Below are 25,871 nucleotides of genomic sequence, written 5' to 3'. Positions count from 1 at the left end.
CGGGGAAAATACGGGGAGGCCCTGGGGCTGGACTTCTGCGACTTGGGTGGAGGGCATGTTGGGGGCGTGGGGCAGGGGGCCTGCCACCAGGGTTCTGAATCAGGGATCAAGGAGCCGTGGACTCTGGTCGCTGGCATGCCTGGGTTCACAGACAGCTCAGTTCATATTTCTTGTCCTAATGACTCCCCTCCCTGTTCTACTTAATTAAAACCAGGAGAGGGGGCGGGAGGGGGTAATTAAGGAGGTCTCCAGCCGCTGCTTAATCAGCCTGTAATTAACCAGCCTGGGAGGGGAGCTGGCCTCGCGCCAGGCTGGGGAGAGAGGCAGCCTCTGGCCTCACTGTCCTACCCTCCATCCCGGTAGCCCCAGACACCAGTCTTCAGTCCAGAGGGGAATTACATTTATTCATACAACCAAAACATCAGACTCGGAGCAGCAGTGGAGAGGGAGGGTGGGCATGGCTAAGTGTCTGTTCACAGCCTGTAGGGGCCGAGAGGTGCTGGTGGTGGGAGAATCCTCTTTATCTCTGCTGTGCCCACCTTCCTTTTCTTTTTACTGGGAAGGAGGGGGGAACTATCAAGTCATAACCTTCTGAGATCTGCTTTTTCTCGGGAGATGGAGGCCTAAGCCCTCAGATCTTGCCTAGTGGCTCGACAACTAGGGGTGTCCCTACAGCTTGGGACCAAGACGCCAAGTCACTCCCTGAGATCAGAGTAGAGATGGGGTGTCCCTTGGTGGCTGGAATCCTCTCACTGCCTTATGCCTCCATGTACTCCAGGAGAAACTTAAATGACCATCATACCTTTGATTCCCAGGGTTTGAGCACTTTCACCCCCTCCATTTCCCAGGGAAGGTGACGAGGGCAATGAATATTGAGATTTCATCTAGGTCTTCCAGTCTCTGGTGCCCCTGCCAAGCAGGATTGAGGGCATACAGTGGGCTGCCCAGCTATGAGCCTCAGAAGTGTGGAGGGGCTGGTGGGGGGCTCAAGTCTCAGCAGGTGTGTGTGGGGGGCCGAGACCTTTGTTCTTCCATTCGTCCCCCACCCTGAACTCTCAGCAGCAACTCCAGGAGCTCCTGCCCCCCTGGGGGTAGGGGAGGCTCTGACCGCTGGGCTTCCATCCGCTGGCACTGGAGGAATGGAGGGGAGGGTGTTGGCGAGGTTCTAAGAGGAGCAGGCCTTGAAAGGAGCCAGGGCTGGTGTGAGGGGCATACAGGACACCTATGATGGGGATGGGGGAACTAGGGCCTGGGGAGGGGGCAGATAACCTGGGGAAAAGGAGGGGTTGGGTCCCAAAGAAAACAGGGCCAAAAGACAAGGAAGCCTGGGCCTTGTCTCCTGGTGGTGGTGGTGAGGGGTGGGAGGGTGGGATCTTACCTGGTGACTGAGGATGGTGCTGTAGAGCTGTTCTCTGTCCTCAAGAGGCCGGGGTGGGGCTCTGGTTAGGCCTGGGGGATTCTGGGGGGCATGGAAAGTGGCTCTCTGCTCCTCTAGGCGGCGGGACTGGGCCTCAGCCACCAAGTCCAGAAGGAGCTCAGTCTGCAGGGAGAGCAGGGAGGCCGAGCGGGGCCCCAGGGCTGGGAGAGGAGGAGCAGGGCTCAGAGTTGGCAGGGGGTGGAGTGGGGAAACAGGGATAGGGATGGACAGGGTGGGGTGATTAGGGACTGATAGTCAGAGGTAAGGGGGGGGCAATGGGGAGTCCAGGGGGTGGAGAGAGAGCCTATGATGGAGTGGATCTTGATAATGGGATCGGGGAGGATGGGGGCACCATGGTCAGGGAGCTCCCTGGGTGGGTGGGGGTACCTGTGTGGCGGGTCCCTGGAGGAGGGGATGGAGGAGCAGATCGCCAAGGCCTAGTGGTGGTGTTCACAGGAGGCCAGCCACGCTCATCCTGATGGGGGCCCTGATGCCGAGATCATTTCAGTCAAGCAGGGGCAGGGTAGGCAGGGGGCTAGGCCAGCGGCCCATTTCCTCTCTGTCTGTTCCTGCCTCAGTGTGCCCAAGCCCTTCCAAGTTTCCTGAGTGCATGTCACTTGATCTCTGCCTCAGGTCCTCTTACCTCCCTCCCTCCCTGTGTCAGCCTCCACCACCGGGTGCCCAGCTCACCTGCTCACCGTCCTCTTCTTCCTGGGATCTCTCAGCCTCCATCCCCTGGAGGGGAGAAACTGATGGAGGAGGGGTAGCTGGGATTTGGAGGAGGGCTGAACCCTGAGTTCCTGAGGGGAGTGGGGGCTGGAAGGGGTGGGGGTGAGCCGGGGGCTGGATGTCTGGGTACTAAGCAGGAAGCTGGGTTCCTGGTCAGCCCCCCCACGGGCCCCGCCCATCCCTGTCAACTTCCTCCAGTTCTCTTTTCCCACCCAAACTGCTTGTTTGACCTCTGTCTCTCTCCCAGGGGAGTAAAGACTGGCAAAATCTCCTCCAGTAGTAGGGGAGGAGTTTCAAGGTGGGGAAGGACTCTTGGTCTTCTCATCTCCAGCGCCTCAGTAGACCCTCGACCCCTGCTCTAGTCCTTCCGTCCCCTCCTCCCCTTCAGCTGTCAACGCAGGAACTAGCTACACAGGAAGTGGTTTTACTCCTCAGAACCCCACTACCCCCAGGTCCCTTCTCTCCCTAAGATGCACCCTGAGGTAGTATTTGGCCCTCTCCTGCTTCCCAGCTTCCCTCAGACTTATTGGGACTGGAAGGGGCATGGTTCCAGTGGGAAGCAGAGGACTCAGATCCAGGGATGTCAGGCCCTCACACATACACATACTGCTAGCACTGGGTCCAACACACGGTTTTTGATAAATAGGTTGAATAGTTATCCCTGCCCTCTGGGTGCTTAGTCTATTCCCGGGACAAGATATGCACCAAATATGAGAGACAAGGGGCAGGGGAAAATTTCCTCTCTTCATGAATGAGGGATATAGAGACAGCAAAAGGAGAGGACCACCTCACTGGCTTGGTCTTTGATCTGTGCTGATCAGGCTGACTGGTAACAAGGTGGAAGCAGGACAAATAGACATATGGGACCTCTAAATGGTAATCTGTCATAGTAGGGAGGTTACTGCTGAGTGACTTTGAACATGCAATGTGATGAAGAGATCTGGTTCTGTCACTTAATGCAGGGGTTCCCAACCCGCAGGCCACAGACCGGTACTGGTCCATGGCCTATTAGGAACTGGGCCTAACAGCAGGAGGTGAGCGGTGGGTGAGGGAGTGAAGCTTCATTTATATTTGCATTTGCTCCCCAGTGCTAGCATCACTGCCTCAGTTTCACCTCAGATCATCAGGTGTTGTATTCTCATAGAAACATTGGTCCCTGGTGCCAAAAAGATTGGGGACTGTATTAATGCCTTGCAATCTTGGCCAAATAAAATCTCCGTGCCCATTTCTGAAAAGAGTAAAATGTAGTGTAGACCTACCTAATAGTTGACGTGAGGATTAAATGTGATTAGGCACTTGGCACATAGTGAATGCTCAATAAAATCACAATATTACAAAGCATACCTCAGAAATATTGTGAATTTGGTTTCAGACCACTGCAACAAAGTGAATATCACAGTAAAGTGAGTCACACAGATGTTTTGGTTTCCCAGTGCATGTAAGTTATGTTTATAACTGTACTGTACTCTGTTAAATGTTCAATAGCATTATCTTAAAAATGTATCTTAATTAAAAAATACTTTATTGCTAAGAAATGCTAACCATCATCTGAACCTTCAGTGAATCACAACAAAGTGTAATAAAATGAGGTATGCTTGATTAGGTTTTAAAATGCCTCATGACTCCATGTCTCAGGCCAGTCACCATGTGGTGTAGCCACGTTGCTGAAAGGTAGATAAAGTTTGAGATGTGCTCTCCATCTTCCTCTACTTGAGATCTTGGGAATCTCTTTCTTAAGTGGTTATAACTAAATGCCCTTGAAAGGACAAAGGGTATGCATTGTCTAGTGTGTGGTTTCTCCATGGGCTAATAATCTTTAAGGTGATACACTAAATTAACACAGGACACCCAAATCTACTTATTCTTGCTCTTAAACTGTACTCAGAGCTTCCATCCACATGTTGAATTTGGGGCACAAAATTCTGAAAACACTATGCAGTCCCGCCCATATTTTTTTCCATTGCACTTTCCAACCGCTTCAAAAGGTAACATTTTAAATCAGCTTTATTATCTGGTGATAAATTTGGGGTTCTTAGAGATAGCAGTGGCTAGAAGAGTTGCGCTTCATCCCTGCAGTGGTTGGTTTGGGGGTGGTGAGAATGCAAGGAGTCATCAGCTGGAGTGGTCCTTGGCGCTCCCCGCCCCCCCCTACAGTGCCTGGCACATGGTAGGTGCCCAATAAATATTTGTCAGCTGTTTGTGGGTAGTGGGGATGATGTAATGGGTGATATAAAGGCTCCCTTTGGGAACCATATACTGCACAAGAAAGAACATCTTACATCCTGTCTGTAGTTTTGGTTTGCTTCATCTCAGCACCCTAAACCCTTTCTAGGGCTGCAAGTTCTCAATGTGGAAGTCGATGACGGTAGTGTGTATACACTCATTTTGGAAAGGACACTATACTCACGACCTCCTACTTTTGGGGCTCGAAAACTTTAAAATCTGGAGAACTTCCAGACGCCTGTCATTTAATGGGTGCTCAGTTTTACAATTCGTCCCTGCCATTAGCTTTCTGTTTTTGACCCTCACCTCCTGCACTTAAGGGTATTACACGGTGGGCTGGCGGCGAATCCCAGGCAACTTGAGGGGAACCCCGCTCTGGAGACGGAGTAAGGTAAAGAGGTGAGATCCGCGTGTTGGAGGCGGGACTGCAGGCTCCCAGGGCCACCCAATCGCAGGGCCACTCGTCAGCTAAGGACACACCCCCACTACCGGTCGCGACCCCGGATCTTCCTTGTATTATTGCAGGGTTGGGCCGAGGCCCGCGCATGCCAGCAGAAAACCTCCGGCCGTGGCGGGGCGGGCCGCCTCCTGCTCCTCCTTTTGATAGGATCCGGCACTGCGAATAGGCCACATCCCCATGCGCGGTTAAGTCAACCGACGAAGTCCGGGTTTGTAGATCTGCCCCGCCTCCACGAGAGACTGCTCCTGCTGACAACGTCCGGCAGCGCTGCAGAGCCACGCCCCTGCGCGACGGTACGCTGCCCGACGCGGTCCGCGCACGCGCGAAAGCACCCGTCGCGTCTTTGTGACATGTCTCCGGCGGCCTCGCTCCTTCTAGTAGCGTCAGCAGATCCCAGTGGTTCCGCTGGCGTGCGATGTCCCCCGGCGTTAGTCCTGCCTGGTCCCGCAGCTCTCGGGCTGCCCCTAGTCTCAGCAGCAGCTGAGCCACCTCCACTGCCCCTTCTCGGGCCGCCAGAAACAGTGGCGTCTGCTCCTGCGCGGGAGGAAACCGCCAGGGGCGACGTCAGGGGAGGCCATGCCCACAGGACTGGCCTTTTGTGACTCCACCTACTTGACTACTGGCTCTCCCCCTCCAGGCTTTGGCGGGGTTCCTGCGCTTTTCACTTCTCTGGCACCGCTTTTTTTTTTTTTCTTTGTGGGGATTCCCTCTACCAGGTCTAACCCTGCCGTCCTGGGCGTCTTTATCGGCTCCGGCCTGGAGAAGGGAGCTGGCGGCCCGGGCGTTGTTCACGGCGGCGGCCCAATGCAGCGCGGTTTTTCCTGGGGAACGATGTGGGAGGTTATTATTACCCTGAGGCTGAGGGCCAGACTCCTGCGTTCCTGTTTCCCGCGGCTCCTGCTCTTGGGAGAAGGGATCCTCGGGCTCGCCGGGTCCCTCAAAGGCGGAAGCGTTGCCCGGGTGACCGCCTGCTGGCAGGAAGCGTTACCCCTTGTTGACGTCACCAGTGCGAGGAGGGACAATAGGGCATTGTTCTGGGGTCAGTGGGACCAGGAGACCCCCCCGCCCCCCCTTCTCAGATACTCGTCCGTCATCCTAGCCATCCTAGTTTGCAGTGCGCTACGGCAGTATGTGTTGATGAGGATGATAGAGGAAGACACGTGCTCCATACTAAAGATTTACAGCAAGGCGGGAGGGGAGGGAATCTCCCAGCCTGCAGTTGCTCTTCTGCTGCCCCTCCCCCCCTCTTTTTGCATTTTATCTCATATCCTGTCTGCTGAACTTCTCCTCTATGGCACATCAGCTTCTCCAGATCCATACCCCGTTTATCTCTGGCCCCCACATCTGCTTTGGCTGCAATCAGTTCTTCAACCAGGTCTTCCACCGCCAGCCTGGAGGCCAGCATCAGCGCTGTGGTCCCATCCTCTGTCCGTGCATCCACTGCGGTCTGTCTGCTGCGGAGTAGGAGCTGGGGGATCCAGAGAGGGCCAGTGACCCCTGGCATGTCCTGGGCTGCTAGTTCAGGCCCCGACCACTGTTAACCGTTTCCCAACACATATTCAGCCACCTATTCTTGTTTCCCTTTCAGGTCCCCAATCTCACATCACCTTCCTCTTTGGCAAACCCTAGAGGATGCTTTTGCCCAGCTTTACTTGCAAGTTTGCTCCCTGTTCTGTTAAGCGACTCCAGTGCGCACTGACCTGGCAGACCTCTCGAGCATCAGCAGCCACAGCAGTGTGAAGGGGAGTACGCCCTGCTTGGTCTGGCTGGTTGGGGTTGGCTCCAGCCTCAAGGAGGCGACGGGCAGCAGTTGGCCGGGAGAATCTGGCAGCCAGGTGCAGGGGGGTCTCCCCAGTGCCCACAGTGTGAGCTTGGGGACAAGCCCCTCCACCTAACAGAGGTTCCCAGGGTTCAGGGCTTTCCAGCCATGCTGCCTGGAAGGTCCCAGATCCTACTCCCCCACAGCAGACTGCTGACATCAGAGGTGTCACCCCATCTGTGAGTGGGAGAGAAGGAATTAGAGACAAGTCAATCAAAAGGACATAACTGGGGCTGGGGGAGGGAGAACATGGAGGCTCAGGGAGAATCACAGTCTGAGGTGTCAGGATCCCAGCTCTGGCTCTTGATTTTGTGTGGCTGTAGTCAAGTGACTTTTCTGTTTTTCTCTGGGATTCAGTTTCCTCATCTGTACAAGGAACCAGTACAAGAATGGTAATTCTCTATCATTCCAGGGCAGTGGTTCTCAAACTTGAGTCTGGATCAGACTCACCAAGAGGGCTTGTTAAAACAGATTTCCCAATAGCTTGGATTTTTGAATCCGTAGCTCTGGAATGGAGCCCGAGAACTCGTATTTCTAATAATTTCCCTGGTGATGTTAATTCTTCTGTCCAGGGGCCACACTCTGAGAATCACTGTTCTAATTAATTAATTCTAACATACTTCTCCAGGTCTTATATCAAAGGATTTTCTGATTCTAAAGGGTCAAAGGGAGGTTTCATCTTCTTGGTCTGGGTTGGCTCATGTACCAGGTCCACGGGCGTCTACGTCAGGGACATCTATCTCAAATTCCTGGGGAGGAGTCAGCATGGCTGCCTGGGGGAGCTCCTGACAGTCACCACTCAGAAGCAAGAGCTGGCACTTGGCGGGTGAAGCCATTTCTTCAGCCTTGGAATCAGAAAAACGACCAGTGAAGGAAGGTTGACTTGTCCCCTCAAGCCCTCCATCATTTCAGGACCATTCCTGCCCCAGTGCTTTACCTGGCCACCCACCTCTCCTTCTTCAGGGCCCGAGCACGTAACTCCATCTTCAACTTCAGCCTCTGATTTCAGTGCCCTGAAAGAGAGTGAGTGGGTAGAGGAACTTCAGGGTCCACAAGGTTTCTAGCAGCCTTCCTACCCTTCTCCCCTACCTCTGTCTTCAACTTCTGCAATAGTATCTCTTGTGCTTCTGATCGTAAATATCTCCACAGGAAAGAGTTCCCTCCCTGAGTCCTGTTTCCTCCTCACACTCACTTGAGGCCGATGCTGTCCTCTCCCAGCGGGGGCCGGCGTGGGCGGGAAGCTGGCTGAGTCTGAGGCTTTCTAGTGAACCCAGGGGGCAGCCAGAGGGCCCCATGCTCTCGTCGCCGCCGCCGGATGAGCTGGAGGACGAGAAGAGCCCCGAGGGCCAGGAGAAGCACCCCAGCCACTGGCGAGCATAGTACAGGCCAGGGGAGCTGGTTGGCAGGGGCTGCTGGTGGGAGAGACAGTAAAAAAGAAGCCATTCCAGGTGAGGCTGGGTACTACTGTGATACTTTTGGGCAAGTGCAATAACCTGTTAGCCTCAGTTTCCTCAGTTGTGCAGTGGGAATAACAATAGCACCTGCCTCAATGGGGTCGTTAGGATTAAAGGAGTTAATACAGTGAAGCACTTAGAGCATGGCCTGGCAGATAGCACAATATAAGTTCTAATTCTTTCATATACTTTGAACTGTTTGATACAGGGATGATTGGATGCTCTATCTAGTCCAATGATTGGTCTGGTAGAGAAGATGATAGAAGTCTATGATAGAGGTTAGGATAAAATACTTAGAGAAATAAGGAAGAAGATTTCAGAGCAAATGGGCCATGAGGAGATCCAGTTAGAGAGGTTAACGTGGGTAAGTCCCTACAAAGAACATTTGGGTCCAACAAAATCGCTAGCACCCAAATGCTATTGCTACGGACTGGCATGAAAGCTGGCTTGGGATCAAAGACAGGAGAAATGATAGGGTCACCTACCGGTGCCTGTGCGAGGGTGGGCAGCCAGCAGGGGTCCTGGCAGAAGGGGTTCCAGGGCCTCCACTGCAGCCATTCCGGCAAGGAAGCGGAGCAGGAGCCCAGGGTCCCAGGGACAGCGAGATGCAGGGTGGTCAGGGCCACAGCGGGACAAATCCACACCCATTACCACCACAAACCTGTGGGGGAGGCACCTCAGAGTGGTCCCTGGCTCCCTTCCCTCTGCCTGTTAAAAAAATTGCATGCTCGTCCACCGAGCGTTCTTACCCTGTGCTGAGGGAGTCTGTCTCCTTGCCCACAGGCTGTGTTTGAGGGGCTGCCCTCTCCCGATGAGAAGGGTTTGGGGTTCCTCCTAGCTCCTCTTCAGCCTCGGCCCCAGGATAGGGGTATACCATGTCCCTGCCATCACTATCCTTCCTCACCCAGAGACCCACCCTTAGAGTCAAGGACAGCACCCGGGCCAGGGCAAGCAGCTGCTGGTCCAGGGCAGGGGGGCTCAGCACCACCAGTAGGGCCAGGGAGGGCCCCCACTCTGAATCCCCATCTTCGGGCCTGCAGTCGCCCCCATCCCAGCCACATTCTGGAGTGTTGCAGCCTTTCTCGCAGTGCCCATTGTGGAAGTGATCACGGCAGAACTGGTCATAGGCTGGACTGTAGGGTGAGGAGAGCAGGGACTCAGGACTCCCAAAGAAACCTGACTCCCTTTATCCCAGAGAGGATTCCTGATGTTCCATAGCTTCTAGGGAACTGGTTGCTAAGTAGGGGCAGCTCTGGAGTAGTGCGCTTAGGCCCTGGATGGTAGGTAGTTTAGACACCCTGATATCTATCTACTGATACTCGGGTTTCCTAAGACTGTCCCTTTTCCCTACCCTCCCGAGGTCTCCTGTCTCCCTAAAGGAGACCCCGAAGCACTTTTCCCTCATGAGTGCTGGTTGCCAAGGGAGATACTCCATGGCAGCAAGACCTAGAAAGGCTTGAAGCCAGAGCTCCCACAATTCTCAGGACCCCAGGCAGAGACAATGCCTTCTTTCTTGGTCCTCCATTAAATATTGGTGCTGCCCCATCCCCCTGGGTTGGAGCCTAGGGTCTTCTGCCCCTACTTGGCAATGGTTATTAGGATGGAAACTCCTTGGAGCTTGAGGCAGTGGTCACACTGTAACTCAGATGCATCTGTGTCTTTCCTCCTGCCCTCACCCTGCCCCACCCCTCCAAGTCAGGGGTTCAGGCTCACGTGCAGGTTGGAGAAGTCTCACAGTCATAGCCGTCAAACAAACATTCTTCAGAGTCACATTGTGGGTGGCACTGCCCATCTCGGAAGAGAAGCCAGCAGCGGGAGTGAGAGGGGCAGCCCTTCCAGGGGTCCAGGACGCCCAAGGAGCAGTCTCCCCCATCCCAGTTTCCTTCTGGTCCACTGCATCCTGTGTCACAGGCCCCATCTCCACCTCTGCCCTCACATCCCTTTGCTCTGGGGCTCTGACACCGGGGACCTAAGGAGCTGGGAGGGCAGGAGCATCGAAAGCCTCGGCCCCCCAGCTTAGAGGTCTCTGAGCAGCTGCCATTGTGTAGGCATGGAGAAGGAGGGCCACAGCCTTGAGAAGTGGGTGGGGTCAGGCAGTCAGGGCCTCTGTAGCCATTGAGGCAGGCACAGCGAGGTGGAAAGCCAGACTTGGGGGAGGGCAGACACAGGCCACCGTGGTGGCAGTGATGGAGGCCGCAGGAGGGAACTCTGTGGCTGCAGGTGGGTCCTTCAAAACCCTGCAGAAAGGAGAGAAGTTGTGGAAGGACCTTGTATTATTCTTCCCACTTCCCCTCAAGCAAACTCCTTGGTTAAGATAACTCAGAAGGTCCCAGAGTATTATATCTGGAAGATGCCTCAGAGCATTAAGTTCATTTTACAGATGTTGAAGTCATGTCTCGTGTTTTTTTTCACATTATGATCGACATTACAGTATGGTGAAAATGGATGAAATACAGCTGTGTACACAGCCCCGATGAACTGTGGCATCACGACGCAAGTCCTGGAAGACTAAACAGTTAATAGAGTAATAGTAATTGAACTAATACTATCTTAATCCATGGAGATAGAATTATATACTTCTTCGGGAAGGGAATAGGATAGAGGACGACATAAGTAAGTGTAAGTTATCATTAATATTGTAATTTTCAGATTGGATTCATGGGTGTTATATTGTAAGAATAATAAAATAAAGCCACGCACAAACCAGTTACGTTAGTGTTTCAGGAACCAAAGTTTAAGATTAACACAATTTCATGCATCTGAGGTCCATACACATACACTCAATGCAAAGAACTAATAAGAACTTATTCAAGGTCACCCAGCTTGACCTTGGGGACCTTCCCTTAGGCAATGCCCATGATTTCTGAAAATTCCATTCATGCTGATCCTGCCTCCCACTCCCCACCCTGCTGTCTGCTTCTGAGAGCCACTCACCACTGTGAACATAGAATGGCTTTCTCTAATAATTCCCACTCCAGTGCTCCCAAGGCTTCCCTCTAGGATCCCCGCATTAGCATCTTGTGTTAGTGTTGGGGGCAACAGAGAAGGCAACTTTTCAGGTCACTCACCGGAGGGCAATGGCAGATAAAACCTGGGGATGGTCCTGCTGTGGCTTCACAAGACCCTCCATGGGAGCAGGGCTGGCTCTGGCAGGGCTCTATCTCCATTTCACACCACTGGCCTGTGGTGAGGGTGGGATTAGATGTCACACACTGCTTTAGTCACTGCCTCCTTTCTAGCTCATTCCTGGGAGTCAGCTCAGCATTAGCCGCATAGGCAAAAGGGATCCTGCAGCATATTCTTTGGGTTGTGGCATGGAGGCAGGGGTCTGGACAAGATGACTAGGCTGCCTTTTGTGGAAGGGGATTGTCTGGGTTTCCACAGTCAGCTCAGGTGTTCCACAGAGATGCCTGTGTCCAATCCCAGGCCTCACCTGTATGTCCAGGCAGACACTGGCAGTAGAAGGCATTGGCTAGAGAGTGGCAGGCTGCAGTTCCTGTGGGGTGGCAGGGCTGGTCCAGACACTCATCCACGTCCCCCTCACAGCGCAGTCCCACAAAGCCTGGAGGGCAGATGCAGTGGAAACCTCCAGGTTTGTGGGTGCAAGTTCCATGGTTGTGACAGGGCTGGGATTGACAAGCATCGGATTCCTCTGAACAGTTCTGTCCATTGTAGCCTGGAGCACACTGCAGGCAAAAAGGGTCAGACAGGAAACCAGTAAGCCCATGCCAGCACTATAGGAGACAATTTCTAGGACGCTCTACCACTAAACATAGCTCCATTTTTGGTAAAACCTCCCCTGCCAGGCTCTGTTATGCTTTATTAATCTGTAAGCATTTATTGAACACCTACTTTGTGCCAGGCACCCTTTTAGGCACTAGGAATACAAAGAAAACTAGAACTCATCCCTGCTTCCATGAAGTTCTCAGACAACTGCAGGAGAGAGACAGCTAGCATCAAATGCATGATTTATATACATAACCTTATAAAACCCTCCTAAAAACCCTCTATATTATCTCATTTGATTCTCACTTTACAGAAAAGGAAGCTGATTCCTTGAAAGGTTAAGTGACTTTTACAAGTCACACAGCTATTAGGTGGTTGAGCTGGGATTCAATGCAAGTCTATGACTCCATAACATGTCCTTAACCCTTTTCTGATTGTTTCATATTATTCTGCTACTGAGAGTAGGGTCATTGATGAGGTCTGGGCCATGTGCTGAGTTCTTGCAAGGGGAAGGTGACCATGCAAGAATGGAGTAGCAGGAAGGCTTCAGACAGATGGAGGAAAAGGGATTCACAAAGAAGTGGCCAGAAGGCTGAAAGAAGCAGAGATTAGGGAGATATTTTGGAAACTTCTGGAGGAGGGAGTTTCATGAAAGAGGAAGTAAAGCTGAATAACAGGTACATAGGAGTTCACTACTAATCCATATGCACTGCTTTGGTGTATGTGTGAAAATGCTCATAATAAAAAGTTAAGGAGGGTGTTAGGGGATGTGCATGGTGCCTTCTATACGAAATACAGGGATCAGGTTGCTCAGACTTGAATCCCAGGTTTGCCTCTCCTGCTCAATGACCTGAACCACCAAGGAGATGCCTGAAACCAGCCTGGAGGGAAGTTCAATACATCCTCCTGAGGAAGGTAGCTCCTGAGCACTGTCCAGTGAAAGAGAGGTGCCAGTATGGAGTGTGTAGGGAACCAGTATGGAGTGTGTAGGGAAGCCAGCAGTGGTTTCCTGTTGCCGAAGCAGAATAGGAGGGTGGGATGGGGGGAGATGAGGCTGAGGCAAGCAAGGCTGGGTCATGCAGGACCTTGGACTTCATTGTGAAAGAGGTGGGCAGCCCACCTAAATGTTTTAAGCAGGGGAGCGACAGGTCAGCTTCACACTTTAATAGAGCACCCTGGTAGGAGAGCAAAGGCTGAGCCCCTAGGAGGACAAATGTGGAGGCAGGGATGATAGGAGGCTGGTGCAGGTGTCCAGGTGGAATGCAACAAAGACCTGGACTAAGGCAGTGGATGAAGGGTAAAAGGGCAAGGACAGAGTTGAGAACTATTGAGGAGGTAAAATGGCATATCTTGGTGGTTGGCTGGATGTGTGGGTAAAGTAAAGGGAGATGGATATCACTGCTCCCCATGACTACTGTTTCCCATGTCCAGCCCATCCTTGTCACCCCACCCCCTTCTAGACCTGCTCACCTGGCAGAGATACCCACTGGGCTGGGCCACACATGTGGCCCCATGCTGGCAGGGCCTGGACTCGCATGGGTTTACCCGGTCCTGGCACATGCTGCCTTGGAATCCAGGGGGACAGTGACAGAAATAGGATGGGCCACTGTCAATGCAGAGGCCTCCATTCTGGCATAGGGAAGAGACTTCTGCGCCTGGGCAGAGAGACAAATAATAAAGTTAAGTGGGGTGGAAGGGTCTGCTCAGGGGCCCTTGGAGACCATAAACATTCCCAGAGTAGGTGGAAGCCTAAGGAGTCAGTACCTCCTGACACTAAAGAGGTTAAAACATCAAGTTCCCCCTCCTGCCTATTCTGCAAGAATGGAGGGAGATATCTCTTAGGCTTATTAGAGCATTAGAAGCGACTGTATTCTTGTCTTAGAACAAGTCTCAATCAAGAAAGAACTCAAGGGGAACTTCATATACGGGCATGCGGGTTAACTAATAGCTTCAGTCTGTCCACTGAGTTTTGCATCTTCCGATGTTCTTACTGTTACTCCCACCAACCACCCCTCACCCCACAAGTCTCTTTCCTGAGGTCTTCTCATATCAAATCTCGCTTGAACACAGGGCTATTCTTTTATAAGGGGGTTGGTGTAACATCAAATGAGTGGAGTGCAGCGAAATGTGTTGAGTGCAGTTGGCTTAAATGTGGTCCCCTCTAGTTGAGATGATAATGACAGAATTGAGTTACTCCACTCTGAGTTAGGTTCCTGGTGGTTGTGTTAAACTGGAATCTTGTTGACTGCGTTGGTTGCTGTTGCTTCAGTTGCATTGGTTGTGGTGCTAGGAGCTGAGTTTTGTTAGGCTGCCCTGGGTGTTGAGCTATAGAATCAATCACTGTAGTTGGTCTGTGTTGCTTCGACTGTGATGGTTGTTTTGGCCAAATGTTATGTGTGGATGCCCTTAGGGATGGCATAGAGGAGGGCACCCTTTTCCTCTTTATCCGCTCCCCAAGTAGTCCTTGGGTTGGTACCTTGGCTCAGGGCGGCCTTCTGGCAGGAGGAGAGTGGAATGTTGCAGTGAGGCCCGGTCCATCCCTGGAGGCACAGGCACTGAAAGGAGGGCCCAGACTGGAGGCAGTGGGAATTTTGTGCGCAGGGCTTCGGGGCACATAAGTCCATCAGAGTCTGAGGGTTGGGAGGGAGCATGAGGTAGGACAGATCATCAGGTTCCCAGGCTCAGAGATGGTCCTCTGCCAACCCTTGCTCCTCAAAATCCCTTACCTCTAAAACTCTCCCTTGAATGGTCTGGGACCAGGTATAGCCCTCCCTGGTTTCTTTGGATACTCACATCCCAGAACGGTCCCTGGGATAAGACATCCTTTCAGTCCTTCACTTCCATACAGACCTCAAGCTAGACCTCAACTCCTAGACTTCCAAACCTCTCTTCATGTGGATTCCTCGCCCAAACTTCCCAGCTGCACACCTTTTAGTACCTGAGACCCTCTCACTAGAGCTCCAGCCCCTCCCTCCTTATCACACCTGGCTCAGCGCCCCTCACCTGACAGCTGCTTCCTGTATAGCCAGTGGGGCAGAGGCAGCGGGGACCCTGGGGGCCATCTTGGCAGGTAGCCATGTTCCTACAGGGGCTGGACAAGAGGGAAAAGGCCCAGAAAATAAGGGAGAAGGAGTATGATGTGGTAGGAGGGGCAACTACTAGGGAGATGGGAAACCAGGAGGGAAGGCAAAGTGAAAGGATATTGATTGTGGGTTGGGAGGCAGCCTGAAGCCCCAGAGAAGATGGAGAGGAAGGATGGGAAGGCTGAGGGGCTCCCTCCCTTCCTCCAGGGGTCTTTGCACCCTGCTTACCTGTCTGCACAGCTGGGATAGATCCTTTCCTCACAGCGTGGGCCTTGGAAGCCCATGGCACAGAAGCAGGAGGAGGTGCCAGGCTTGTTCACACAGGTGCCCCCATTGAGGCACGGGGCTGGAGAGAGGAGACTGTGAGGGGTTGGGTTTCTTGCCTGTAACCTCAGTCACACTGCATATAGGACATCACCTCCCCACCTCACCCCCCAGACACCATCAGAACACCAGCTCACTGTCTAGTTTTTTTTTTTTTTTGAATATGGCACAAGCACACCCTGACCAGGTCCTCCATCCTCTCTCGGCCCAGCCCCAGGGCATATAGTAGGCACTCACCAGAGGCACAGTGGTCAGTGCTGGTCTGGCAGTGGGGCCCGGTGTGGCTTGGAGGGCAGGTGCAAGAGTAGCCTCCAGGGTTGAGGCTGCAGGAGCCACCGTTGAGACAGGGCCCAGAGTGACAAGCTGTTACCTCCTCACTACAGGTGGGCCCTGAGGGAAGTGGGCGGGGTCTGAGAAAGGAAGCCCTCCCTTTCTCCCCTCCTCTCACTCCTCCCTTTCCCTTCCTTTCCTTTTCTCATCCCCATCCCTATGCTTCCTTACACAACCTCTTTTCTTTTTCACCACCTCACACATATTACTTATGTCCTCAGCAGCCCATGCCCATTTCCCTTTGGTGGTGACTAGGACCCAGAGCCCTTGGACACACGTCACAACTGGCCTTGCCTTTGATTTAGCAAGTGGCCAGCCCAGGGTGTATGTGGTTTAGGGAGCACCTCACCTGTATAGCCTATGGGGCAGGTGCAGTTGTAGCCAGAAGGCTGGGGATGGCAGGTCGCTCCATGGGCACAGGGCGTGGAGACACAACCCCCCAGCTCCGCCTCACACTCTGGTCCTGTCCAACCCACGTCACATACACATGAAGATCTGGTCATAAAGAGAAATGGGAAGTTTTTCTCTTCTAGTGTATTTCTCCTCTCCCCTTCCCACTGGTCAGACCCTATGACCTCTTTTTCGGCCCTGAGGCTCTGGCCCCTTTCTTCAGTGACTTCGCTCTCGGTATTCCCTCCTTTCACCTCTCCCATGCTCATTTTCTCTAACTAGGTATATATATTCCTTCCATGATTCATTTATTGTCTATCTTCATTAGAATGAAAATCCTTGAGACCAGACACTTTGTCTCTTTTGTTCCGTGCTGTTCCCTCAGTCCCTAGAACAGTATCCACACATACAGATGTTCAATAAATATTTGTCTAATAAATGATGAATTGGCCCTGGGATTTAATGCTCTTCTTTTCGCTCTGACCCTGTAATCATTTGATTCCCCCATTATTTATGAACTTGACCCTCGTTGGATAACACTCACCAGTTGAGCCCTCCCGTTGGCTGTGACATCGAAACTTTGCCATCTCCTTGCTCTTCTCCATTGGTTATTTCCCATAGATTTGCCCCTTACTGGCTATATTCTCCTGCTTAGCTGAGGACCTACAGGCTAGTGCAAATGGGGCAGGGCCTGGAAGATGTTACCTCTGGCAGTGCCCATGGTGGCAAGTGCAGTTGTCCTCAATGGGGGTACAGCCAGGGCTTCCATCGAGGCAGAGGCAGTGGGCCTTGTCTTCCTGATGCTGACATTTTTGTTTGGGCTGGCATAGGTTGGGGGCACACAGGAGAAACTCACAGAGATGACCTGGGGTGGGGAAATAGGTCAGAAAGAAAACAGGGTTCCTCCATGTCCTCGACCACTTCCTACACATGATGTGTTCACTGCTCATGAATCTGTCTTTCAGTGGCTCCCTATTGCCTTAGAATACTGTCAACTTTCTCAGAATGACACATGGGGCTCTGCAAGACAATCTTCCTACAACTGCTGTGTTTCTTTGCCATTGCACCGTAAGCTCTGAGTGTCCTCTAGTTCTTGAAGTGGGGCGTGCTTTTCTTCTCCCTGCATGAATGCACATGTGGTTATTTGCAGCTGAAACACACGCTGTGGCATTCTGTCTTGACAAACTCCTACTCATTAAGACTCAGCTCATGAAGCCTTCTCATCTCTAGTCTGGGTTGGTGGGTCCTTTGCGCTCCTAGGATCACACCTCTGGGCCATAATCAATAAGAGACTTGTTGGTTTTCTCCTCTAGATTTAAAGCCACTTGAGGATAGCGACTCTCTTACTCAACTTTGGCATAGTTGGCACTTAATAAATGCTTGCTAAACAAACAAATGAATGGCTTCCCTTAGAAACTTGTCCTCTGCTCCTAAACCCCAATCACACCATACATGTTGGGCCCAATATGGGCCCTAGAATAATACGCTCCCTCAGCCCCATGGTTGTATAGTTGTGCAGGTTTTGCAGTGAATGAAGTTCCATTCTCATTCTTTTCTCATATCTCAACCCTTAAACACCCACCAATGACCTCTGCCCCACCCCGAATGGACTCAAATATCCCCACAAGTCCTTGCCAATGGCTCTCCTCCTGACCTGTGAAGCCAGAGGGGCAGAGGCAAAAGAAGGATCCTGGGACATCAAGGCAGCTGGCGCCACTGGGACATGGGCTACTCAGACACTCATCCACCTCCACCTCACAGCGTGGGCCTTCGAAGCCTATGACACAGCAGGAGTGTCAGGGACCTGCATGAAAGTCAGCCCCTTGTCTCTTACTCTACCCCTTGTCTCTTACTCTACCTCCAGTGTGTTTGAGTCCCAGTTTACCTTGGAGACACTCGCAATAGAAGGATCCAGGCTGGTCCTGGCACTGCCCATCATTGGCACAGGGAGAGCTTCTGCACTCGTTGATGTCCTCCTCACACCGGGAGCCTGTGAATCCTGGTGGGGCAGGGAGTGGGTGGGGGCAGGTGGTGAAGGTCATCTTTTATTTCTCTAGATTTTTTAGGGAGTTCGTTATAAATATTTGAGCTTTATAGGTGTGATTTATTGGACTTAAACAAGAACTTAAGAGTTTAAACTGATATTTAGCGTTCTCTTTACATATACAGAAATAACATTGCTACAGATCAAATGGCTTGGTTTGGGGTTTTGTCTAAACTTATCATTATATAATGAAAGTGCCAATTTGAGGGCTTCTCAAATAGTGATTTGAGTTTTAGGATGCAACAGGATACCTTGGTAACTTTATTGTTCGTAAACATAAGGCACAACTGGATATATGTACTAATGCTAAAAATTAGTATATTTTATGCATTTTACCGAAAGCATAAATACCAGTCCTGGCTCTTCCCCTGGCCAGGAAAGGTGGACCTAGAAGGCTTCCAAGAGAAGACACCTGGGGTAGGTGAGGATGACGGAAGGGTGGTGTGGGAAGGTGAGACTCAGCCACCTGCCAGCTGTGTGACTTTGGGCAGGCTACTCGACCCCTCTGGGCTCTAACTTCCTCCTCTGCAAAGAGGATTAATAATGGAACCTACCTCAGGGTACCATAGAAAGGAGTAAACTAGATAATGCCTGAAAAGTACAGAGCCAAGTACATGGTCTGGAGTAAATATTCAATAAACACCAGTTATTGTCACATCAGGGGACAGAGGGATGTCCAGTGCACTTGGAGGAGACCTGAAGCAGCTCTCGCTGCATCTGTGGTGAGCAGTGCCAGGATCAGCCTGGAACCCTGACATGCAGAAGACTCTGAGGGAGGTCTGGGAAGGAGGGCTTGGGGGTGATTTGGCAGGACAGAGATGAGGGTAGGCAGGTAAGCAAGGGAAGATTTGAGAGATGTAACAGAAGAGAGTTTAGGGAGCAGAGAAGTTGGAGAAATGGAACTTTTTGGTAGGCTAGAGAGAGCTTCAAGAGGCCTTGGTCCTGAACTGTGGAAGCTCAGAGGATTGGAGGCCGAGGAGTCTGGAGTGGAATCTGCACTCACCAGGCATGCAGATGCACAGGAAGCCGTTGCGCTGGTCTTGACAGCCAGCCTGATTCAGGCAAGGAGCCGAGGCACACTCATCTGTCTCCACCTCACAGAGCTGCCCTTCTAAGCCTGAGGACATGGAGTTGTGAGAGGCAAGGTTTTCACCCCTTCCACTTGCCTTGGCTGCTTACCCCTTCTGCTCAAGGAGGCCGGGCTTCTAGAGCCAGCCCTGCTCCCACCTGCTGTGAGCTCACATCAGACAGCCTGTCTGCATTTGGGTTGGAGAGATGAACCATGAGGCCTTGCTGCTCTGCTGTGTAGCTCTGCCCTGTGCAGGTGAGGAAGCTCAAGGAGCAGGGTACCTGCCGGGACTTATGGGAGGGTGTAAAGTGCGTTTTGGGGTCATTCCTCTGTGCATGGAGGTTGGGCCGATCAGCTTGGAGGTCCCAACGGGACAAAGGAAACAAGTGGGCATCTGCTTGGAGGTGATTCACTCTTGTTCTACCGGGGCAGTCATCTGTGCCAAGGGGACCAGGGATCCCCAAAGGAGGCATTTGGGAAGCTGTGTTGCTCCCTTATTTGTCCTGTTTTTTTTTTTTTTCTGGTTCATCTTGGTCTCCACTATCTCACCCTGAACTGAAGCTGGATCAACCTCCGGACCACAGCTGCCTCCCTCTTCTTGCCTGGGAAACCTGCCTCTGAAGCTCCTTGATGTCTACAGTCTTGTCCCCTGGATTATCGAACAGTTTGCTCAGTATTTTTCCTTGGAAGCTGCTCAGTTTAGGAAGGCAGTATATGTAGTGGTTAACACTATTAAAGCCCTGGGTTTGAATCCTGACTCTGTCACTTATAAGCTGGGTGACCTTGGACAGGTCATTTAACCTTTCTGCGTTCAGTTTCTTCATTTATCAAATGGATGTAATCACAATTCTGACCTCATATGGTTATTGTGAAGATTAGATAATGCAGCGGATATAATAAGCTGCTCAGGTGGTACCTGGCACAAAACAAACTTTTATTTTTCTGGTTTCATTCCACTCCCTGATATTGGCTCTGTCACTGTCTCTGTGGGGGGACTTTTACCCCTTCAACCTAGTTTGGAGGTGGGTGCAACTTTGTAGCATTCCTTTCCTATTGTATCAAATTCAAGCACACAGGCTCTTTGGGACTCCAAAGCTTTATGAAAGCTTTATTCTCAATCTCTGCAGAGGAGAATTTCTGTGATTAGGAGGAGCATTTTGAGTTGGCATGAGCAGAGACTGCAGCTTAAAGAGTTTATTAACTGCTATTCTGCTCTCCTTTTTGTACAGTGGACCAGGTTGTATACTCTACAATGACTATGAAATGAATGCTTCCCCCACACCTTCAGAGTTGAGCAGGGCATAACCTCACTATCATCTGTGGCAGCCCTTTTCCCAGAGACCATGGATTTCCCAGAATTTTCATCTGGGGTAGGGGAGAGGAAGAGAAGCATTTTTTGGTAACTGCCCTGACTGGCCTGAGGCTACCTATGCCTTGGAGGGGCCATGCCATGTGGATTCAGAATTAGTCCCTTGACTCTTCTACCCAAGGCCCCCATCCAGCTGGTACCTGGTGGGCAGAGGCAGTGGAAGGTGGCCAGCAGGTCCAGGCAGGTGCTGCCTGGGTGGCAGGGCTGGGACAGGCATTCATCGTGATCAGCCTCGCAGCGGGAGCCCGTGTAGCCAGGGGGACAGAGGCAGTCAAAGGAGCCGGGGGTGTTGAGGCAGGAGCCGCCATGTTCACAAGGACTGGAGCCTCGCTGGGCTGGGAGGAGAGAAGAGCCAGAGTCCACAGGGCAAGGAAGCCAGACTGCCAGGAAGGCCATGGGGGCCTGTTTGTAGCAGATAGAACCAAACTGGCGAAAGGGCTTGTGTTTTTAAGTTGGAGCAGGACTGTCTACAGCCATGCCACCCCGAACAAGCCCGATCCCGGCTGATCTTGGAAGCTAAGCAGGGTCGGGCCTGGTTAGTACTTGGATGGGAGACCACCTAGGAAGACCAGGTGCTGTAGGCGTAAAAAAATAAAAAATAAAAAAAATAAGAGATTGTAAACTGACAAGGTCATTTCAATCTGTGAGGTCAACCATGGGTTGCCTCACCTAAAAAAAAAAAAAAAAAGGGTGGAGCAGGACTAAATGGGGCCTGGAAGGCTGAGCATTGGTGAAATGACCATGTAGGGAAGAGATGCTAAATCTGGACAGATTCAGGGGAGAGGGTTGTTTATATTTTTAATTTGGAAAACGATTTGCCTGTCTTCAGTGCAGAGGCTGTGTGGGGACTGAGAGAGGATATAATGTGAGAGTGCCTTACCCATCTGACACTCGTCAAGGTCCTGGTGGCAGGTGGGCCCTGAGTAGCCAGGCTGACACAAGCAGAGTGTGGCTCCTGTCAGGGGGTTGGTGCTGCACTGGGCTTCCCCGTGGCATGGCTGACTTAGACACCTGTCCTCCATGTGACACAGAAGGCCTGCAGGTCAGGGTGGGTGAGGCTCTCAGTGCTCCTTGAAGTGCCTAGCTGCTCTCCTGCTTTTCTTACACACCATCTCCACCTCCCACCTCCCTGTACCCTCTCCCCCACACCTGTGCGGCCAGGTGGGCAGAGGCAGGAGAAGGAGCCCACATGGTCAATGCAGGTGGATCCTGGGGCACAGGTGGCAGCAACACAGTCATCGAGGTTCTCCTCACAGCCTGTGCCTCCCCAGCCACTAACACAAACACAATGGAAGCTGCCAGCCGAGTTCTGGCAGGTACCCCCGTTTCTGCAGCGAGGGGGACTCCGGGTCTCACATTCGTCCACATCTTCAGAGCAATCCCAACCTGCAGGAGAGTGAGCAGGGGACCAGGGATAGAGGTGGGGACCCAGAGAGGAAAGGAGGCCAGGGGCTGAACTTTACGGCCATTGGTGCCATGAACTTGGCTTCGATGACTTACCTGTCCAGGCCTCTGGGCAGAGGCAGGTGTAGGAGACCAGCCCATCCTGGCAAGTACCCCCGTTCTGGCACTGGTGCCCGATGCAGTCATCTGAGTTCACCTCACAGCCTGGGCCTGTGAAACCTGACAAGGTCATGGGATCAACTGAGGGAGGGGGACCCAAAGGAGACAACCTCCCTGCCCAGAGAGAGGGGCTGCAGAAAATCCCTGTGAGGACACACCTGGGGGGCAGAGGCAGAGGTGGAAGGTGAAATCTCTCCCTGGAACCAGCTGGCAGGTACCCCCATTGGGACAGCCCATTGGCGGGCAAGGTCCTGGCCAAAGCTCACAGTGTGGACCTTCCCGCCCAGCAGGACAGAGACACTGGAAGGACCCCAAGGTGTTATGGCAGGAGGTGCCCTCGGGGCAGGGTCCTGGGTCTAAGAAACACTCGTTGACATCGTGTTCACAGGCATGGCCCTCGAAGCCAGGTGGGCAGCGGCACTGGATCTGGGGGTAGGTGGCTAGACATACCCCTCCATTCATGCAGGGGTTGGCTGAACAGAAGTCCCGAAGCTGGCACTGCTCACCTGAGGCAGAGGACAAAGGGGCCGTTTCTAGTACTGCACACATTTCAGCCCTTCTGAGATAATCCAGCTGTCACTCTGCATCCTCTCTCTAATTTTCATATTTCCTTTCCTCTCCTCCCAAGCCCTTTTTGTCCTGCCTCAGTTTTGCCATTTCTTGGGAGGGTTATATCTGGAGCGACCATATTTTCTAAACTGAATAGAGGACATGTAGCTGTTGATGGGAATACTGCAAATCAGCCCTGCCTCGGAAGGTCTGGGACACAGGGTCCCTTCAGTGGGGACTTGATGGGGAGGTGGAAAGCATCCTTCCTCTGAAGGTAGGAGACTTAGCACTTTGCTGCTCCACATCTGGTTGTGTGCCCTTGGGCAGTTGTCTGGCCTCTCTCATCCTGCTTTCTTAATGTTTAGGTGGGTATAATGATCTGAACAGTGATAAGGAGATTCCTTCACAGCTGTGTGCACCAGTGGGCATGGCAGCAGTGGCAGCAGCCACCATTCACCATGTTCATGTCGTGTACCAGGTACTGGCACCAGCCCCTTTCCTCTTCTCAAAGCCATGTGAAGTGTGGACATAGCTGACAACCAAGGACAAGAGAACTTAAATATCTGCTCCTAGGTCACAAGTCTAATCAGTGGCAGAGCTGGCATTGGCCCTGGGGAGAGGGCTGCCCTCAGAGCCTGACTCTGAAGCACAGCCTGGCAAGTTGCCAATGGCCAGTCACCTTGTCACACATGCTGGTGACTCACACCCAGTCTAAGGCCTGGTTTCCCCAGAATTACCTGGGCAGCTTAAAAATCTCCATGCTCTGGGCCCACCTAGACTCATTAAGTCAGACTCTCTGGGATGGGGACATTGGATTTTTAAGGCTTTCCAGGTGATTGCTCTGCCTAGTCAAATTTGAGAAGCCTTGATTCTAGCCTGCCCCTCACAGAGGCGCCCACATACCACAAACTTTCTTACCCACACAGCCTTTGCTTTCTGGTCCAGCCCCTCTATCCTGGTCTGGTCCCGTGGGGCTTTCCTCTCCAGGGCCTCACAGCTCTGTCCATGCACCCTGACCACTTCTTCGGGGTAGCACACCCCACCCATCACATGTCCTGCTCTCTCGCCCCAGGGCTGCACCGCTCCTCCTGGGCCGGGCATCCATTCTGCTCCCTGCTCAGATCTCTCCCACCCGCATCACACCTCTCCCCACTGAGGTCTTTCCAAGTGACGTGCAGTCACCACCAGTCAGATAGAGGCCACTTAGGTGCTCAGAATGTGGAGGTTCCCTGCTATGCCAGGCATTGACTCTCTAGCTACTGGGTTGAGGGGAGGTTGAGGGGGTTGGGAAAGGGGTCAGGGTGGTACACTAATGGGGGTATGGTAGTAGCTACTTACAAACTGGTTCGGAAATATTTCAACATTTTAACAATTAGTACAACCGTGCTGGTGAATATCAATCTTGGGTAAATGGGTCCCCAAGAATCGGCTTGTTGATTCTCATGGCCTCTGTCCTCACAGGGCTCAGTTATCTTTTTTACTACACAGCCTAGCCTACTGCTCCTGCCTGTCCCCTCCTCCCTGTCCCCATCAGTGCTCACCTGTCCATCCAGGCAAGCAGGAGCACTGTGGACGTCCTGAGGACTGGATGTAACAGTGGCCCATTTTGGAACAGAAGGAAGAACAGGGGTCCTTGAGCTGGGCCTGGCACCTCTCACCAGTGAAGCCAGAGGGGCAGGTGCAGAAGAAGCTGGGGGTCAGGGGAGAGGGAGGGCTGGGGGAACCTGGGAGGGTGGGAAGCAGGGCTTGGCAGCTGCCCCCATTTTGGCAGAGCTGGGTATCATGGCAGGGGTCAGGAAACTGGCATGTCTCACCCAGGAAGCCAGGGGCACACCTGGGCAGGGAGGAGAGGAAAACTCACATCACTGGCTCCTATTCTCCTTCTCTCCCATCCCCCTCCTTTACCTTCATTTGTTTCCTTTCATCTCCTTCACGTGCTCCCTTTCTCCTCCCCTGCTCTCCCTCCCGCTTTCCTGCCTCCCATTCCCACAGGCATACTCACTGGCAGGTGCCTAGGCCTTGAGATAGGCTCAGGCAGATGCCTCCATTGGCACAGGGTTCTGAGAAACTCCCACACGGCAGCCCTAGGGATGGAGACAAAGATGAGATGGGAGCAGGAAGCATTGCGCTCCACTTGTCCTCCTCCATGTGATCCAGAGGGATCTGCCTGCAGCAGCCCCTAAACCACTATTAGCCTTCTTAACCCTGTTCCTAGTCCCCACGTGGTGCTTGCCCCAACCCCCTAGATCCTAGGCCTCTTACTAATCCCCACCCCACCTTTTCCTGTTTTTTTTTTCTCTGGCCTCCCGGGTCCAGCCACAGGCTCCATCCCTCGGAAGCAAGACAACAGGGATCAGGAGGGGGGTTGAGTGGACTCCTGGGAGGTGAATGGCTGAGACAGTGAAGGGATTTCCTCCCGGAAGGACCCAGCATTGAGCCATCAGGGGGGTGGGGACAGCTGACTGGGAAAGGGACTTGGTGGGCCCTTGACCTTTCCATGTCTCCATCTCCTGCTCCCCTCTTATCTCTTTCTGTAGCAGGTGATCAGTCTGTTCCTCTTCCCCTCCTAAACATGATTTCAAGAGTCCGCCGTCCCCCAGCTCCAAGGCCAACTGGGTTCTCCCTGGGGGTGGGGACTCTCTCACCCATCCCCCAACAGTCACCACCTGGCACCAGGCCCACAGCCTTGGTCTGTGCAGATCCAGCAGCAAAGTCAGAATTGTCTCTCCCTGCAGGCTACCCCCATTTAGGGGGTGAGACTCTCCTCCATCCAGTGTCACCACAAAGTGTGGGGCTCAGCCCTCTGCCCCCAACCCACGAGACATTCTCCTAAGGAAGACAGGTCCTCTCACCTCTTCCACCATGTGCCTCACCTTTGGTCTTCATGACCGACTGACACAGCAGCAGCAGCAACAATGAAGAGGGCTGCATTCCAGAGTCCTGACCCCAAGCCCAGATCCCCTCTGCCTCTTCAGGCTGGGACCCTCTGAGCCCTCACTAAGGCGGGAGCCACCTCCTCTGCTCCGACAGCCCCTTCTTCCTCCTCCTCGACCTGCTGCGAGTCTCACGTCTGAGCTGTTTCCTGAGTCACACAATGTCCTGGACACCCTAATGATGGGGCGGGGGTGGGGGGGGAAGGAGGGAGGAACATTGAGGGAGATTAGGGAGGGGCCTTTTGTCCCTGACAACCCCTGGGGTTGTGGGGGGAGTAGGACAGTGTAGCTGATGGGCAGGTGATAGAAGGGGAGAACTGGGCTGGTGGGGGTCTCTGAGGACTGTCCCAGCCCTTCTGTTGATGTGGTCTCTCCTTTCTAGAGATGAG

The 25,871-nt window shown here is 52.7% G+C and overlaps 2 protein-coding genes, 1 long non-coding RNA gene and 1 pseudogene across 6 annotated transcripts; 2 read left to right on the top strand and 2 right to left on the bottom strand.

Moving 5' to 3' along the window:
- Positions 1–383: 383 nt before the first annotated feature.
- GPSM3 (G protein signaling modulator 3) lies at positions 384–5,867 on the bottom strand. 2 transcript variants are annotated; one of them, XM_023523082.1, is made up of 5 exons: positions 5,681–5,867; positions 2,108–2,152; positions 1,805–1,904; positions 1,379–1,578; positions 384–1,131 (listed from the first exon to the last, which is right to left on the bottom strand). In XM_023523082.1, the coding sequence occupies exons 2-5, from the start codon at positions 2,147–2,149 to the stop codon at positions 994–996; spliced, it is 480 nt and encodes a 159-aa protein (XP_023378850.1). In that variant the 5' UTR covers positions 2,150–2,152; positions 5,681–5,867; the 3' UTR covers positions 384–993. The 2 variants fall into 2 exon arrangements, with proteins under 2 accessions (XP_023378850.1, XP_011378082.1); XM_011379780.2 differs by lacking the exon at positions 5,681–5,867 and adding an exon at positions 2,377–3,193.
- Positions 4,133–25,584, bottom strand: NOTCH4 (notch 4). 3 transcript variants are annotated; one of them, XM_011379779.2, is made up of 30 exons: positions 25,423–25,584; positions 24,552–24,633; positions 24,091–24,383; positions 22,159–22,506; positions 21,938–22,060; positions 21,587–21,823; positions 21,318–21,473; positions 20,578–20,772; positions 19,003–19,116; positions 17,841–17,954; positions 17,610–17,732; positions 16,661–16,820; positions 15,915–16,060; positions 15,473–15,625; positions 15,140–15,257; positions 14,832–14,919; positions 14,305–14,458; positions 13,299–13,483; positions 11,536–11,788; positions 11,171–11,283; positions 9,816–10,339; positions 8,852–9,235; positions 8,588–8,763; positions 7,841–8,060; positions 7,586–7,661; positions 7,355–7,493; positions 6,530–6,825; positions 6,150–6,297; positions 5,553–5,650; positions 4,133–5,363 (listed from the first exon to the last, which is right to left on the bottom strand). In XM_011379779.2, exons 1-30 carry the CDS (start codon positions 25,478–25,480, stop codon positions 4,632–4,634), a joined length of 6,006 nt encoding a protein of 2,001 aa, XP_011378081.1. In that variant the 5' UTR covers positions 25,481–25,584; the 3' UTR covers positions 4,133–4,631. The 3 variants fall into 3 exon arrangements, with proteins under 3 accessions (XP_011378081.1, XP_023378848.1, XP_023378849.1); XM_023523080.1 differs by lacking the exons at positions 4,133–5,363; positions 25,423–25,584 and having other exon boundaries at positions 5,479–6,297; positions 21,938–22,051; positions 24,552–24,748; XM_023523081.1 differs by lacking the exons at positions 4,133–5,363; positions 22,159–22,506; positions 25,423–25,584 and having other exon boundaries at positions 5,479–6,297; positions 24,552–24,748.
- Positions 7,881–10,808, top strand: LOC111731463. Its single transcript, XR_002777150.1, has 2 exons — positions 7,881–8,096; positions 10,534–10,808. It is a non-coding gene; the product is annotated as an uncharacterized LOC111731463 (long non-coding RNA).
- On the top strand, positions 20,903–21,021 carry LOC111731468 (annotated as a pseudogene).
- Positions 25,585–25,871: the final 287 nt, after the last annotated feature.

The sequence above is a fragment of the Pteropus vampyrus genome, unplaced genomic scaffold (genome assembly GCF_000151845.1).
Source record: "Pteropus vampyrus isolate Shadow unplaced genomic scaffold, Pvam_2.0 Scaffold378, whole genome shotgun sequence".
NCBI lineage: Eukaryota > Metazoa > Chordata > Mammalia > Chiroptera > Pteropodidae > Pteropus > Pteropus vampyrus.
The sequence above is the reverse complement of the archived record's forward strand: the minus strand, read 5'-3'. Positions and strand labels throughout refer to the sequence as shown.

Excerpts from the sequence above, each read along its gene's own strand:
- NOTCH4 (XM_011379779.2), bottom strand. The coding sequence starts at position 25,480 with ATGCAGCCCTCTTCATTGTTGCTGCTGCTGCTGTGTCAGTCGGTCATG. Across the intron at positions 10,340-11,170 it reads TTATCTGCCATTGCCCTCCG|GGTTTTGAAGGACCCACCTG; the intron begins GTGAGTGACCTG and ends TCCTTTCTGCAG. Across the intron at positions 6,298-6,529 it reads ATGCTCGAGAGGTCTGCCAG|CTCCTACTCCGCAGCAGACA; the intron begins GTCAGTGCGCAC and ends TGGATCCCCCAG.
- GPSM3 (XM_023523082.1), bottom strand. The coding sequence starts at position 2,149 with ATGGAGGCTGAGAGATCCCAGGAAGAAGAGGACGGTGAGCAG. Across the intron at positions 1,905-2,107 it reads AAGAAGAGGACGGTGAGCAG|GGCCCCCATCAGGATGAGCG; the intron begins GTGAGCTGGGCA and ends TCTCGGCATCAG. Across the intron at positions 1,132-1,378 it reads GCACCATCCTCAGTCACCAG|TGCCAGCGGATGGAAGCCCA; the intron begins GTAAGATCCCAC and ends CCATTCCTCCAG.